Source organism: Tachyglossus aculeatus, chromosome 22 (genome assembly GCF_015852505.1).
Source record: "Tachyglossus aculeatus isolate mTacAcu1 chromosome 22, mTacAcu1.pri, whole genome shotgun sequence".
NCBI classification, from domain to species: Eukaryota; Metazoa; Chordata; class Mammalia; order Monotremata; family Tachyglossidae; genus Tachyglossus; species Tachyglossus aculeatus.
The window spans coordinates 57063789-57080752 of NC_052087.1; the positions used below are offsets into that span (position 1 = coordinate 57063789).

Consider the following 16964-nt stretch of genomic DNA (forward strand, 5'->3'; position numbering starts at 1 on the left):
GTCTCTATATGTTGCCGACTTGTACTTATTTATTTTTTTTAATTTTATAATGGCATTTAATAAGCGCTTACTATGTGCAAAGCACTGTTCTAAGCGCTGGGGAAGTTACAAGGTGATCAGGTTGTCCCACAGAGGTCTCACAATCTTAATCCCCATTAGACAGATGGGGATGTAAAATTTTACATTTTACAGACTTCCCAAGCGCTTAGTACAGTGCCCTGCACACAGTAAGCGCTTAATAAATACGATTGAATGAATGAATGAATTGTCTCTATTGTCGAATTGTACTTTCCAAGCGCTTAGTCCAGTGCTCTGCACACAGTAAGCGCTCAATAAATACGATTGAATGAATGAATACTAGTGCTAGAATATGGGCTAGTAATAATGAACTTGTCTCTGACACCTATAATAATAATAATAATAATAATAATAGCATTTATTAAGCACTTACTATGTGCAAAGCACTGTTGTAAGCGCTGGGGAGGTTACAAGGTGATCAGGTTGTCCCACGGGGGTAACTGAGGCACAGAGAAGTGAAGTGACTTGCCCAAAGTCACACAGCCAACAAGTGGTGGAGCCAGAATTTGAACCCATGACCGCTGACTCCAAACCCCGTGCTCTTTCCACTGAGCCATGCTGCTTCTCACACAGTAATGGTAATAATGATAAGCGGCGTGGCTCAGTGGAAAGAGCCCGGGCTTTGGAGTCAGAGGTCATGGGTTTAAATCCCGGCTCCGCCACTTAGCTGTGGGACTTTGGGCAAGTCACTTCACATCTCTGTGCCTCAATTATCTCATCTGTCAAATGGGGATGAAGACTGTGAGCCCCCCGTGGGACAACCTGATTACCTTGTATCTCCCCCAGCACTTAGAACAGTGCTTGGCACATAGTAAGCGCTTAACAATATTATTATTATTATTATTATTATTATTATTATTATTATTATTATTTTTCTCTGTGCCTTGTTTCCCTCGTCTGTAAAATGGGGATGAAGACTGTGAGCCCCCCGTGGGACCACCTGATCACCTTGTAACCTCCCCAGTGCTTAGAACGGTGCTTTGCACATAGTAAGCGCTTAATAAATGCCATTATTATTATTATTATTATTATTTGTAAAGCGAGAACCCTAACCCCCACCCTCCCCAGCCTGTGTCTCTGTCCCCCTAGGCCTGTATCTCTGTCACTCGAGGCCTGTATCTCTGTCACTCCAGGCCCATGTCTCTGTCCCCCGGCCTGTGTCTCTGTCCCCTCATGGCCTCCAGGGCTCACTGCCCATCTCTGTCCGAAGTCGCTTCACTTCTCTGGGCCTCAGTTCCCTCATCTGTAAAATGGGGAAGACTGTGAGCCCCCTGTGGGACCACCTCATCGCCTTGTAACCTCCCCAGCACTTAGAGCAGTGCTTTGCACATAGTAAGAGCTTAATAAATGTCATTATTATTATTATTATTATTATTAACAGTGCCCGGCAGGAGGTAAGCACTTAACGCTTCTAGACTGTGAGCCCACTGTTGGGTAGGGACTGTCTCTATATGTTGCCAACTTGGACTTCCCAAGCGCTTAGTAGAGTGCTCTGCACACAGTAAGCGCTCAATAAATACAATTGATTGATTGATTGATTGATCTGCAGGTAGGGCCAGTACCCTTGGTGATCTCATTCGCTCCCACGGCTTCAACTATCATCTCTACGCTGACGACACCCAGATCTCCATCTCTGCCCCTGCTCTCTCCCCCTCTCTCCAGGCTCGCATCTCCTCCTGCCTTCAGGACATCTCCATCTGGATGTCTGCCCGCCACCTCAAACTCAACATGTCCAAGACTACACTCCTTGTCTTCCCTCCCAAACCCTGCCCTCTCCCTGACTTTCCCATCTCTGTTGACGGCACTACCATCCTTCCCGTCTCACAAGCCTGCAACCTTGGGGTCATCCTCGACTCCGCTCTCTCGTTCACCCCTCACATCCGAGCCGTCACCAAAACCTGCCGGCCTCAGCTCCGCAACATTGCCAAGATCCGCCCTTTCCTCTCCATCCAAACCGCTCCCCTGCTCGTTCAAGCTCTCATCCTATCCCGTCTGGACTACTGCATCAGCCTTCTCTCTGATCTCCCATCCTCGTGTCTCTCCCCACTTCAATCCATACTTCCTGCTGCTGCCCGGATTGTCTTTGTCCAGAAACGCTCTGGGCATGTTACTCCCCTCCTCAAATATCTCCAGTGGCTACCAATCAATCTGCGCATATATGTATATCACCTGTATATATGTATATATGCTTGTACATATTTATTACTCTATTTATTTATTTATTTTACTTATACATATCTATTCTATTTATTTTATTTTGTTAACATGTTTGGTTTTGTTCTCTGTCTCCCCCTTCTAGACAGTGAGCCCACTGTTGGGTAGGGACTGTCTCTAGGTGTTCCCAAGGGCTTTGTCCAGTGCTCTGCACACAGTAAGCACTCAACCAATGTGATTGATTGATTGATGGATGGATTGATTGCTTGGCACATAGTAAGCGCTTAATCAATGCCATCATTATTATTATTAGGAGCCCCCCTCCTTCCTCTCCCCGTCGTCCCCCTCTCCATCCCCCCCGCCTTACCTCCTTCCCTTCCCCACAGCACTTGTATATATGTTTGTATATATTTATTACTCTATTTATTTTACTTGTACATATCTATTCTATTTAGTTTATTTTGTTAACATGTTTGGTTTTGTTCTCTGTCTCCCCTTTCCAGACAGTGAGCCCACTGTTGGGTAGGGACTGTCTCTAGATGCTCCCAAGGGCTTAGTCCAGTGCTCTGCACACAGTAAGCGCTCAATCAATGCGATTGATTGATGGATGGATGGATTGATTGCTTGGCACATAGTAAGCGCTTAATCAATGCCATCATTATTATTATTAGGAGCCCCCCACCTTCCTCTCCCCGTCGTCCCCCTCTCCATCCCCCCCGCCTTACCTCCTTCCCTTCCCCACAGCACTTGTATATATGTTTGTATATATTTATTACTCTATTTATTTTACTTGTACATATCTATTCTATTTAGTTTATTTTGTTAACATGTTTGGTTTTGTTCTCTGTCTCCCCCTTCTAGACAGTGAGCCCACTGTTGGGTAGGGACTGTCTCTAGATGTTCCCAAGGGCCTAGTCCAGTGCTCTGCACACAGTAAGCGCTCAATCAATGCGATTGATTGATTGATGGATGGATTGATTGCTTGGCACATAGTAAGCGCTTAATCAATGCCGTCATTATCATTATTATTATTAACCGCAGGTAGGGACGGTAGAGGATGACCCCCCGGGCCTGCGTCTGCCCCGCCGCCGGCCTCCAGTCCTCACCGTCCATCTCGTCCAGCGGGATCTGCCCGAAGATCTGCAGGTAGGGCCTGTAGAGGACGCGGCGAAAGATCCACTCGAGGCGACTGTCGTCGGGGTGCAGCAGGGCCTGGATGGTGACGCCGTAGGCGATGAGCCAAACGCTCAGGAAGAACAGGAAGAAGAAGACGTCCTTCATCTGCCGGGAGACGCGGAGGCCGGGCTGGACGCGGCGGGCTCCGGGCTGCTCGGAGGCCAGCCCTCTGGCCAAGCGGCCCAAGTCCCGATGGCCGATGCCAAGCACTGCCCTTCCATTCCGCTACGACTCCACGATTCACTCATACAGTCTTAATGATCAATCAATCAATCAATCAATCGTATTTATTGAGCGCTTACTGTGTGCAGAGCACCGGACTAAGCGCTTGGGAAGTCCAAGTTGGCAACATCTAGAGACGGTCCCTACCCAACGGTGGGCTCACAGTCTAAAAGGGGGAGACGGAGAACAAAACCATACTAACAAAATAAAATAAATAGAATAGATATCATCATCATCATCATCAATCGTATTTATTGAGCGCTTACTGTGTGCCGAGCACCGGACTAAGCGCTTGGGAAGTACAAGTTGGCAACGTATAGAGAGACAGTCCCTACCCAACAGTGGGCTCACAGTCTAAAAGGGGGAGACTGAGAACAAAACCAAACAGACTAACACAATAAAATAAATAGAATAGATATGTACAAGTAAAATAAATAAATAAATAAATAGAGTAATAAATATGTACAAACATATGTACATATATATACAGGTGCTGTGAGGAAGGGAAGGAGGTAAGATGGTGGGGGATAGAGAGGGGGATGCGGGGGAGAAGAGGGAAGGGGCTCAGTCTGGGACTGGGGAGGTTACAAGGTGACCAGGTGGTCCCACAGGCGGCTCACAGTCTTCATCCCCATTTGACAGATGAGATCATTCATTCGTTCATTCAGTCAATCGTATTAATCAATTAATTAATTAATTAATGATGGCATTTATTAAGCACTTACTATGCGCCAAGCACCGTTCTAAGCACTGGGGAGGTTACAAGGTGACCAGGTAATCCCACAGGGGGCTCACAGTCTTCATCCCCATTCCTCCCTCCTTCCCTTCCCCACAGCACCTGTATTTATTTATTCTACTTGTACATATCTATTCTACTTATTTTATTTTGTTAGTAGGTTTGGTTTTGTTCTCTGTCTCCCCCTTTTAGACTGTGAGCCCACTGTTGGGTAGGGACCGTCTCTACATGTTGCCAACTTGGACTTCCCAAGCGCTTAGTACAGTGCTCTGCACACAGTAAGCGCTCAATAAATATGATTGATTGATTGATTGATTGAGACAGGCAGGCATCTGATGGAGAAGCCGGGTGTCCCCACCCCTTCCTCACCCCTCAATTCCCACCCTGCTCCAGGAGTGCGGGCCCCGGGGGACGGAGCTCAGGCCTGCGAACCGGGCGTTCGAGTCCCAGCTCTGACCTCCTGCTGGGTGACCTTGGACAAGTCGCTTGACCTCTCTGGGCCTCAGTGTCCTCATCTGTACAATGGGGCTAGAATCCCCGCTCTCCCTGCTGCTGAGAAAGTGGGCCCCGCAGGGACAGTCTCCTCCTCCCCATCCCCCCGGTCCTACCTCCTTCCCCTCCCCACAGCCCCTGTATAGATGTTTGTACGGATTTATTACTCTATTTATTTTACTTGGACATATTAACTATTCTATTTATTTTGTTCATGGTGTGCATCTACCTTTATTTCTATTTATTCTGACGACTTGACACCTGTCCACAGGTTTTGTTTTGTCGTCTGTCTCCCCCTTCTAGACTGTGAGCCCGCTGTTGGGTAGGGGCCGTCTCTATATGTCGCCGATTTGTACTTCCCAAGCGCTTAGTCCAGTGCTCTGCACACAGTAAGCGCTCAATAAATACCATTGAATGAATGAATGAGTGAATGAATCTGACTCTCCCGTGTCCGCCCCAGTGCTTAGCACAGGGCTCTCCTCCTCTAAGCTCCAGGAGGCCTTCCCAGACTGAGCCCCCTCCTTCCTCTCCCCCTCGTCCCCCTCTCCATCCCCTCCACCTTACCTCCTTCCCCTACCCACAGCACCTGTGTATATGTATATATGTTTGTACGGATTTATTACTCTATTTATTTTATTTGTACATATTTATTCTACTTATTTTATTTTGTTAATATGTCTTGTTTTGTCATCTATCTCCCCCTTCTAGACTGTGAGCCTGCTGTTAGGTAGGGACCGTCTCTAAATGGTGCCAACTTGTACTTCCCAAGCGCTTAGTACACTGCTCTGCACACAGTAAGTGCTCAATAAATGCGATTGAATGAATGAATGACTGAGCCCCCTCCTTCCTCTCCCCCTCCTCCTCATCCCCCCGCCTTACCTCCTTCCCCTCCCCACAGCACCTGGATATATGTTTGCACGTATTTATTACTCTATTCATTTATTTATACATATTTATTCTATTTATTTTACTTTGTTAATATGTCTTGCTTTGTCTTCTGTCTCCCCCTTCTAGACTGTGAGCCCGCTGTTGGGTAGGGACCGTCTCTATACAGTGCCAACTTGTGAGCCCACTGTTGGGTAGGGACCGTCTCTATATGTTGCCAACTTGTACTTCCCAAGCGCTTAGTACGGTGCTCTGCACACAGTAAGCGTTCAATAAATGCGATTGATTCCCAAGCGCTTAGTCCAGTGCTCTGCACACAGTAAGCGCTCAATAAATGCGATTGAATGAATGAATGACTGAGCCCCCTCCTTCCTCTCCCCCTCCTCCCCCCGCCTTACCTCCTTCCCCTCCCCACAGCACCTGGATATAGGTTTGCGCGTATTTATTACTCTATTTATTTATTTATACATATTTATTCTATTGATTTTATTTTGTTAATATGTCTTGCTTTGTCGTCTGTCTCCCCCTTCTAGACTGTGAGCCCGCTGTTGGGTAGGGACTGTCTCTAGATGGTGCCCACTTGGACTTCCCAAGCGCTTAGTCCAGTGCTCTGCACACAATAAGCGCTCAATAAATACGATTGATTGATTGATTGAACGAGGTGTGGGGGGCAAGGGTGGGCGTGGGGCCTCACCATGCGCTCCACGATGATGATCTTGGGCCCCAGCTGCTTGTGGATGGCGAAGATGTGGATGAGCCGCAGGGTGAACACCATGAAGTCGATGGCCAGGATGGTCCGTCCCGCCTGGTACCCTGAAGTCACCATCCTGGGGGGCAAAGGGGCAAGGGGTGACCGGAGAGGGGGAAATCGAGGAAAATCGAGGAAAGGGGGGAAAGAAGCAGCGTGGCTCATTGGAGAAGAGCCCGGGCTTTGGAGCCAAGTCACTTCACTTCTCTGGGCCTCAGTTCCCTCATCTGTAAAATGGGGATGAAGACTGTGAGCTCTGCACGCAGTAAGCGCTCAATAAATACGACTGAATGATTGATTGATTGATTGAAAGAGAGGAGGGGGACGTTGGAGGGAGGGGAGAGGAGGAAAGAAGAGAGGGGAACGGGTGGAGCGGGGAGGAAGGAGGGGAATCATAATAATAATAATAATAATGGTATTTGTTAAGCGCCTACTCTGTGCCAGGCACTGTTCTAAGCGCTGGGGGAGATAATAATAATAATTGGCATTTGTGAAGTGCATACTATGTGCAAAGCACTGTTCTAAGCACTGGGGAGGATACAGGGTGATCAGGTTGTCCCATGTGGGGCTCACAGTCTTAATCCCCATTTTACAGATAACTGAGACCCAGAGAAGTGAAGTGACTTGCCCAAGATCACACAGCAGACATGTGGTGGAGTCGGGATTCGAACCCATGACCTCTGACTCCAAAGCCCGGGCTCTTTCCACTGAGCCACGCTGCTTCTCTATACAAGGTGATCAGGTTGTCCCCCGTGGGGCTCACGGTCTTCACCCCCATCTTACTAACTCTGTGCCAAGCACTGTTCTAAGCGCTGGGGGAGATACAAGGTGATCAGGTTGTCCCCCGTGGGGCTCACGGTCTTCATCCCCATTTTACAGATGAGGGAACTGAGGCACAGGGAAATGAAGTGACTTGTCCCCGGGGGGGAAGAGAGGAGGAAGAGGAGGAGGGACTCAGCCTGGGGCCTATCAGTTGACCCCAGAGGCGGGGTGAAACTAAAGGATGTTCATTCAATCGTATTTATTACTACTAATAATAATGATGGCATTTATTAAGTGCTTACTATGTGCAAAGCACTGTTGTAAGCGCTGGGGGAGATACAAGGTGATCAGGTTATCCTCCTTGGGGCTCACGGTCTTCATCCCCATTTTACAGATGAGGAAACTGAGGCCCAGAGAAATGAAGTGACTCATCCCCAGGGGAAAGAGAGGAGGAAGGGGAGGAGGGACTCAGCCTGGGGCCTATCAGTTGACCCCAGAGGCAGGGGCGAAACTAAGGGATGTTCATTCAATCGTATTTATTATTAATAATAATAATGATGGCATTTATTAAGCGCTTACTATGTGCAAAACACTGTGTAAGTGCTGGGGAGGTTACAAGGTGGTCAGTTTGTCCTACCCGGGCTCACAGTCTTCATTCCCATTTGACAGATGAGGGAACTGAGGCCCAGAGAAGTGAAGCGACTTGCCTAAAGTCACACAGCTGACAATTGGCAGAGCCGGGATTTGAACCCATGACCTCTGACTCCAAAGCCCATGCTCTTTCCACTGGGCCACGCTGCTTCACTGAGCGCTTACTGTGTGCAGAGCACTGTACTAAGTGCTTAGTGAGTATGGGGGAGAGGGATCATCCCAGGGGATGGACACACACGCACACTCTTAACTGTCATGATCATCATAATAATAATTTCAGTATTTGTTAAGCACTTATTATGTGCCAGGCACTGTACTAAGCGCTGGGGTAGATACAAGATAATAGGGTTGAATGCAGTCTCTGTCCCACATGGGGCTCCCGGTCTTAATCCCCATTTTCTAGACTATGAGCCCGTTGTTGGGGAGGGACCGTCTAGCGTGGCTCAGTGGAAAGAGCCCGGGCTTTGGAGTCAGAGGTCACGGGTTCAAATCCCGGCTCCGCCAATTGTCAGCTGGGTGACTTTGGGCAAGTCACTTCACTTCTCTGGGCCTCAGTTACCTCATCTATAAAATGAGGATTAAGACTGTGAGCCCCAAGTGGGACAACCTTGTTACCTTGTAACGCCCCAGCAGTTAGAACAGTGCTTTGCACAAAGTAAGCGCTTAATAAATGTCATTATTATTATTATTATTATTATTATTATCATTATTATCTCCCTGGTCCCCCATCTCCCTGTCTCTGCCATCTCCCAGGCCCCCATCTCACCTCTGTCTCCACCATCTCTCTGGTCCCCCATCTCCCCAGTTTCTGCCATCTCTGAGGTCTCTGCCTCCCTCCATCTCTTGGCACATAGTAAGCGCTTACCAAATACCATTATTATTATTATTATTATTATTATTATTATTATTATTATAGAAGCAGCATGGCTCAGTGGAAAGAGCCCGGGCTCGGGAGTCAGAGGTCGTGGGTTCTAATCCACCTTCATTCATTCATTCAATCATATTTATTGAGCGCTTACTGTGTGCCGAGCACTGTACTAAGCGCTTGGGAAGTCCAAGTTGGCAACATATAGAGACGGTCCCTACCCAACAGCGGGCTCACAGTCTAGAAGGGGGAGGCTTGTCAGCTGTGTGACTTTGGGCAAGGCGCAGCGTGGCTCAGTGGAAAGAGCATGGGCTTTGGAGCCAGAGGTCATGAGTTCAAGTCCCAACTCCGCTGAATGTCAGCTGTGTGACTTTGGGCAAGTCACTTAACTTCTCTGGGCCTCAGTGACCTCACCTGTAAAATGGGGATTAAGACTGTGAGCCCCCTGTGGGACAACCTGATCACTTTGTAACCTCCCAAGCGCTTAGAACAGTGCTCTGCACATAGTAAGCACTTAGTAAATGCCATTATTATTATTGTTATTATTATTATTATTATTATTATTATTATTATTATTCTCTGGGCTTCAGTGACCTCATCTGTAAAACGGGGATGAAGACTGTGAGCCCCACGTGGAACAACCTGATTACCTCGTATCCCCCCAGCGCTTAGAACAGCGCTTGGCACATAGTAAGCGCTTAAGAAATGCCATCATTATTATTCTCTCCACCCTCTCCATGGTCTCCGTCTCCCTCCCAGCCCCGCCATATCTGCGGTTGCCCCCGGCCCCTCCGTCTCCCGGCCCCTGGCTCCCCTGGGCCCCAGCCCTGGCAAGGAACCTGCAGGAGATGCCCAGGATGAAGAGGAAGAGGGCCACCAGGTCACACTTGTTCCAGTTGTCTTCCACGTAAAGCCCGAACATCTTCCCCAGGCTGCTGTCCTGGTCAGTGAAGAAGCCCTGCAGAGGGGACAGCGAGGTTGGGGGGTGGGTGAGGTGGGGTGGGTGACCAGCTGCCCGTGGGGCAACTGGTAGAGCCAGTAGGGTCCCATGTCCTGCTGGGCTGGGTCACTTGGGGAGGGTCTCTCTGGGTGGGTGGTCTCTCTGGGCAGTTCCTTCTGGGCAGGTGTCTCTGAGAGGGGCTCTCTGGGAGGGTATCTCTGGATAGGTCTCTCTGGGGAGGTCTCTCGGAGGGTCTCTCTGGGCAGGTGTCTCTGAAAGGGTCTCCCTGGGTAGGGCAGGTCTCTCTGGGTGGGTTTCTCTGGGTGGAGCAGGTCTCTCTGGCAGGTCTCTGGGCAGGTGTCTCTGGAAGGGTCTCTCTGGGTAAGGCAGGTCTCTCTGGGTGGGTTTCTCTGGGCAGGTCTCTCTGGTGGGTCTCTCTGGTGGGTCTCTCTGGGAGGGTTTCTCTGGGTGGGACAGGTCTCTCTGCATGGGCCTCTCTGGGCAAGTCTCTCGGAGAGGGTCTCTCCTGTTGGATCTCTCTGGAAAGGTCTCTCTGGTTGTGTCTCTCTGGAAAGGTCTCTCTGGCTGGGTCTCTCTGGGCAGGTATCTCTGGAAGGGTCTCTCTGGGTAAGGCAGGTCTCTCTGGGTGGGTCTCTCTGGGTGGGTTTCTCTGGGCAGGTCTCTCTGGTGGATCTCTCTGGGCAGGTGTCTCTGGGAGGGTCTCTCTGGGTGGGTCTCTCTGGGGGGGTCTCTCTGGGACGGTTTCTTTAGGTGGGATAGGTCTCTCTGCGTGGGTTTCTCTGGGTGGAGCAGGTCTCTCTGGCAGGTCTCTGGGCAGGTGTCTCTGGAAGGGTCTCTCTGGGTAAGGCAGGTCTCTCTGGGTGGGTTTCTCTGGGCAAGTCTCTCTGGTGGGTCTCTCTGGTGGGTCTCTCTGGGAGGGTTTCTCTGGGTGGGACAGGTCTCTCTGCATGGGCCTCTCTGGGCAAGTCTCTCGGAGAGGGTCTCTCCTGTTGGATCTCTCTGGAAAGGTCTCTCTGGTTGTGTCTCTCTGGAAAGGTCTCTCTGGCTGGGTCTCTCTGGGCAGGTATCTCTGGAAGGGTCTCTCTGGGAAAGGCAGGTCTCTCTGGGTGGGTCTCTCAGGGTGGTTTTCTCTGGGCAGGTCTCTCTGGTGGGTCTCTCTGGGCAGGTGTCTCTGGGAGGGTCTCTCTGGGTGGGTCTCTCTGGGGGGGTCTCTCTGGGAGGGTTTCTCTGGGTGGGATAGGTCTCTCTGGGCAGGTCTCTCGGGGAGGGTCTCTCCTGCTGGATCTCTCTGGAAAGGTCTCTCTGGTTGTGTCTCTCTGGGAAGGTCTTTCTGGCTGGGTCTCTCTGGGCAGGTATCTCTGGAAGGGGTCTCTCTGGGTAAGGCAGGTCTCTCTGGGTGGGTTTCTCTGGGCAGGTCTCTCTGGTGGGTCTCTCTGGGCAGGTGTCTCTGGGAGAGTCTCTCTGGGTGGAGCAGGTCTCTCTGGGTGGGTTTCTCTGGGAGGGTCTCTCTGGGAGGGTTTCTCTAGGTGGGACAGGTCTCTCTGCGTGGGTCTCTCTGGGCAGGTCTCTCGGGCAGGGTCTCTCCTCCTGGATCTCTCTGGAAAGGTCTCTCTGGGAGGGTCTCTCTGGCTGGGTCTCTAGGCAGGTCTCTCTGGGAGGGTTTATCTGGAAAGGTCTCTCTGGGTGGGTCTCTTCTCTGGACCTGTCTCTCTGGGAGGGTCTCTCCTGCTGGATCTCTCTGGAAAGTTATCTCTGGTTGGGTCTCTCTGGGAGGGTCTCTCTGGCTGGGTCTCTAGGCAGGTCTCTCTGGGAGGGTTTCTCTGGGGAGGTCTCTCTGTGCAGGTCTCTCTGGGTGGGTCTCTCCAGGCAGATCTCTCTGGGAGGGTCTCTCTGTGCAGGTCTTTAGGCAGGTCTCTAGGCAGGTCTCTCTGGGAGGGTTTCTCTGGAAAGGTCTCTCTGAGCAGGTCTCTCTGGGGGGGGGGTCTCTCTAGTTGGGTCTCTCTTGCTGGGTCTCTCTGGGCTGGTCTCTCTGGCGGGTCTCTCTGGGAGGGTTTGTCTGGAAAGGTCTCTCTGGGCGGGTCTGTCTGGGAGGGTCTCTCTGGGCAGGTCTCTCTGGAAAGGTCTCTCTGGAAAGGTCTCTGGGACGGTCTCTTTGGGTGGGTCTCTCTGGGTGGGTCTCTCTGGGCTGGTCTCTCTGTGCAGGTCTCTCTGGGTGGGTCTCTCCAGGCAGATCTCTCTGGGAGGGTCTCTCTGCGCAGGTCTTTAGGCAGGTCTCGAGGCAGGTCTCTCTGTGCAGGTCTCTCTGGGCGGGTCTCTCTGGGAGGGTCTCTCTGGGCAGGTCTCTCTGGAAAGGTCTCTCTGGAAAGGTCTCTGGGAGGGTATCTCTGGGTGGATCTCTCTGGAAAGGTCTCTCTGGGCAGGTCTCTCTGGAAAGGTCTCTCTGGGAGGGTCTCTCTGGGCAGGTCTCTCTGGAAAGGTCTCTATGGAGAGGTCTCTCTGGGCGGGTCTCTCTGGGCCGGTCTCTCTGGGCTAGTCTCTCTGGGAGGGTCTCTCTGGGCAGGTCTCTCTGGAAAAGTCTCTCTAGGCAGGTCTCTCTGGAAAGGCCTCTCTGGGCCGGTCTCTCTGGGCTAGTCTCTCTGGGAGGGTCTCTCTGGGCAGGTCTCTCTGGAAAGGTCTCTATGGAGAGGTCTCTCTGGGCAGGTCTCTCTGGGCAGGTCTCTCTGGGCTAGTCTCTCTGGGCAGGTCTCTCTGGAAAGGTCTCTCTGGGCAGGTCTCTCCGGGAGGGTCTCTCTGGAAAGGCCTCTCTGGGCCGGTCTCTCTGGGCTAGTCTCTCTGGGAGGGTCTCTCTGGGCAGGTCTCTCTGGAAAGGTCTCTATGGAGAGGTCTCTCTGGGCGGGTCTCTCTGGAAAGGTCTCTCTGGGAGGGTCTCTCTGGAAAGGTCTCTCTGAAAAGTTCTCTGAAAAGGTCTCTCTGGGCAGCTCTCTCTGGGAGGGTCTCTCTGGAAAGGTCTCTCTGGGCGGGTCTCTCTGGAAAGGCCTCTCTGGGCCGGTCTCTCTGGGCTAGTCTCTCTGGGAGGGCCTCTCTGGGCAGGTCTCTCTGGAAAGGTCTCTACGGAGAGGTCTCTCTAGGCGGGTCTCTCTGGGCAGGTCTCTCTGGAAAGGCCTCTCTGGGCCGGTCTCTCTGGGCTAGTCTCTCTGGGAGGGTCTCTCTGGGCAGGTCTCTCTGGAAGGGTCTCTATGGAGAGGTCTCTCTGGAAAGGTCTCTCCGGGAGGGTCTCTCTGGAAAGGTCTCTCTGAAAAGTTCTCTGAAAAGGTCTCTCTGGGCAGGTCTCTCCGGGAGGGTCTCTCTGGAAAGGTCTCTCTGGGAGGGTCTCTCTGGGCGGGTCTCTCTGGAAAGGTCTCTCTGGAAAGGTCTCTCTGGACGGGTCTCTCTGGAAAGGTCTCTCTGGAAAGGTCTCTCTGGACAGGTCTCTCTGTGGGCCCGTGTCTCCCGTGCCAGGGGGTGACGTGACCTGCCGGATCTCCTCCAGGACCAGCGTGAAGACCCAGCAGTAGAGGGTGACCTCGGGGCCGGACGGGCCTTGGGGCGGGGGCGGCCGGAAGTCCAGCAGGAGGACGTAGGCGAACAGGAAGAGGAAGGCGAAGTACATGATGACGTTGCCCAGGAACACCGTCACGGGGGCCCCCCAAAACTGCCGCCAGCGCCCGCAGACCACCGGGCCACAGCCCCGCCGGCCCGGGACCCCCGAAGCCTCCGCCAACGTCGCCTCTTCGTCGTCCCTGTGCGGGGACCAGAGAGGCCGTCCGTCAATCAATCAATCAATCAATCAATCGTATTTCTTGAGCGCTTACTGTGTGCAGAGCACTGGACTAAGCGCTTGGGAAGTACAAGCTGACGACATGTAGAGACAATCCGTGAAGGCCCCTGCGAGGGGTGGGCCACCCTCCGCGTTCCCCCTGTGGTCCCCAGATCATGATAATAGCAATGGTATTTGTGAAGCGCTTAGTAATTGTCGAAAAGGATTCTAAGCGCTGGGGTAGATACAAGATAATAATAATAATAATAATAATGGCATTTATTAAGCGCTTACTATGTGCCAAGCACTGTTCTAAGCGCTGGGGAGGTTACCAGGTGATCAGGTTGTCCCACATGGGGCTCACAGTCTTTATCCCCATTTTACAGATGAGGTAACTGAGGCCCAGAGGAGTGAAGTGACTTGCCCAAAGTCACACAGCTGACAAGTGGCGGAGCCGGGATTTGAACCCATGACCTCTGACTCCAAAGCCCCGTGCTCTTTTCCACTGAGCCGCGATAATCCGGATTCTGAGCGCCGGGGTAGATACAAGATAATCCGGTTGGTCACAGCCCCCGGGGCTCACAGTCTAAATTGGAGAGAATCAATCAATCAATCAATCAATCGTATTTATTGAGCGCTTACTGTGTGCAGAGCACTGGACTAAGCGCTTGGGAAGTACAAGTTGGCAACATATAGAGACGGTCCCTACCCAACAGTGGGCTCACAGAAGAGGATTTCATCTCCATTTTTCAGATGAGGGAACTGGGGGCCCCGTGAAGTGACTGGCCCAAGGTCACCCAGTAGGTAAGTGTCTATTCTAGTCTAGTCTAGTCTAGATAGATAGTCATATCTATTCTATTTATTTTATTTTGTTAGTATGTTTGGTTTTGTTCTCTGTCTCCCCCTTTTAGACTGTGAGCCCACTGTTGGGTAGGGACCGTCTTTATATGTTGCCATCTTGTACTTCCCAAGCGCTTAGTCCAGTGCTCTGCACACAGTAAGCGCTCAATAAATACGATTGATTGATAAGTGGCAGAGGCGGGATTAGAACCCGGGTCCTCGGACTTCCAGGTAAGTGTCTATTCTAGTCTAGTCTAGTCTAGATAGTCATATCTATTCTATTTATTTTATTTTGTTAGTATGTTTGGTTTTGTTCTCTGTCTCCCCCTTTTAGACTGTGAGCCCACTGTTGGGTAGGGACCGTCTCTAGATGTTGCCAACTTGTAGTTCCCAAGTGCTTAATACAGTGCTCTGCACACAGTAAGCGCTCAATAAATACGATTGATTGATTGATTGATTGATTCCAGGCCTGTGGTCTTCCAACTAGGCCGCGCTGCTTCTCCTTCTGTTCTCGGGGAGTTTTCGACAATTGAACTGTGAGCTTCTCAAGAGCGAGGACTTTGTCTTGCTCTTGCTTTGCAAAATCCCACTGAGCTTTTGAAGGCTGTTTGGGAGGGACCGTCTCTCTATGTTGCCAACTTGGACTTCCCAAGCGCTTAGTAGAGTGCTCTGCACACAGTAAGCGCTCTATAAATATGATTGATTGATTGATTGAGCGCTTACTGTGTGCAGAGCACTGGACTAAGCGCTTGGGAAGTACAAGTCGGCAACATATAGAGACGGTCCCTACCCAACAATCGATCAATCAATCCATTGTATTTATTGAGCGCTTACTGTGTGCAGAGCACTGGACTAAGCGCTTGGGAAGTCCAAGTTGGCAACATATAGAGACGGTCCCTACCCAACAGCGGGCTCACAGTCTAGAAGGGGGAGACAGAAAACAAAACAAAACATATTAACAAAATAAAATAAATAGAATAAATATGTACAAATAAAATAGAGTAATAAATACGCACAAACATATATACATATATACACTTAACTTGTGAGCCCGTTGTTGGGGAGGGACCGTCTCTATATGTTGCCAACTTGGACTTCCCAAGCGCTTAGTACAGTGCTCTGCACACACTAAGCACTCCATAAATACAATTGAATGAATGAATGAATGAATAAATACGATTGTATGAACTTCTCTGTGCCTCAGTTGCCTCATCTGTAAAATGAGGATTAAGACTGTGAGCCCCCTGTGGGATAACCTGATCACCTTGAAACCTCCCCAGTGCTTAGAACAGTGCTTTGCACATACTAAGCACTTAATAAATGCCATTACTATTATTACTTCCCAAGCTCTTAGTATAGTGTTGTGCACACAGTAAGCGCTCAATAAATATGATTGAATGAATGAACGAACAAATGCCATCATTATTATTACAAGGTGATCAGGTTGTCCCATGTGGGGCTCGCAGTCTTCATCCCCATTTTCCAGATGAGAGAACTGAGGCCCAGAGAAGTGAAGTGACTTGCTCACGGTCACACAGCTGACAAGCGGCAGAGCTGGGATTAGAACCCGTGACCTCTGGCTCCCAAACCCAGGCTCTTTCCACGGAGCCACGCTCCTTCTCCAAATCAGGATTACAGCGTGGCTCCGTGGAAAGAGCGCGGGCTTGGGAGTCAGAGGTCGTGGGTTCGAATCCCGGCTCCGCCACTTATCAGTTGTGTGACTTTGGGCAAGTCACTTCAGTTCTCTGGGCCTCAGTTCCCTCATCTGGAAAATGGGGATGAAGACAGCGAGTCCCCCCATGGGACAACCTGATGACCTTGAATCCCCCCTCCAGTGCTTAGAACAGTGCTTGGCACATAGTAAGCGCTTAACAAATACCAATGTTATTTATTATCAGGAAGCAGAAGCCCCCGCACAGCTCCTTGACCGCCCCCCGCCATCTGATCAGTGAATCCATTGATCGACGGATCAATGTACGTATTTATTACTCTATTTAGTTTATTTGTACGTATTTATTCGATTTATTTAATTTTGTTAATATGTTGAGTTTTGTTGTCCGTCTCCCCCTTCTAGACTGTGAGCCCGCTGTTGGGTAGGGACCGTCTCTAGATGTTGCCAGCTTGGACTTCCCAAGCGCTTAGTCCAGTGCTCTGCACACAGTAAGCGCTCAATAAATACAATTGAATGAATGAATAGACGGCGTCTCTCAGAGCCCGTAGGGTCAAGAGGTCGGTACCTCGGGCCGGCGGACTGGAACAGCCAGGCCCTCTCGCCGTCCTGGTCCTTGGGCGACTCCGGTCCGTTTTTCATGGACGTTTCCTCGCTATGGAGGGGGAGAGGAGAGTCAATCGGTCAGTCGATCGTATTTAATGAGCGCTTCCTGCATGCAGAGCACTACACTACTACTACTACAACTAATAATGGCATTTATTAAGCGCTTACTATGTTCAAAGCACTGTCCTAAGCGCTGGGGAGGTTACAAGGTGATGAGGTTGTCCCACGGGGGGCTCCCAGTCTTCATCCCCATTCTCCAGATGAGGGCACTGAGGCCCAGAGAAGTGAAGCGACTTGCCCAAAGTCACACAGCTGATGTGGCG

General features: G+C 50.7%; 1 protein-coding gene across 1 annotated transcript in view; it reads right to left on the reverse strand.

Moving 5' to 3' along the window:
* TRPM5 (transient receptor potential cation channel subfamily M member 5) overlaps window positions 1–16964 on the reverse strand; it is a 112622-nt gene that overhangs the window by 28141 nt on the left and 67517 nt on the right. The window contains exons 16-20 of the mRNA XM_038765387.1: window positions 16604–16690; window positions 13242–13509; window positions 9609–9727; window positions 6438–6570; window positions 3339–3513 (exon numbers count right to left, since the gene is read on the reverse strand). Of these exons, the coding sequence (XP_038621315.1) occupies window positions 3339–3513; window positions 6438–6570; window positions 9609–9727; window positions 13242–13509; window positions 16604–16690 (782 nt within the window). The remainder of the gene's footprint in view (window positions 1–3338; window positions 3514–6437; window positions 6571–9608; window positions 9728–13241; window positions 13510–16603; window positions 16691–16964) is intronic.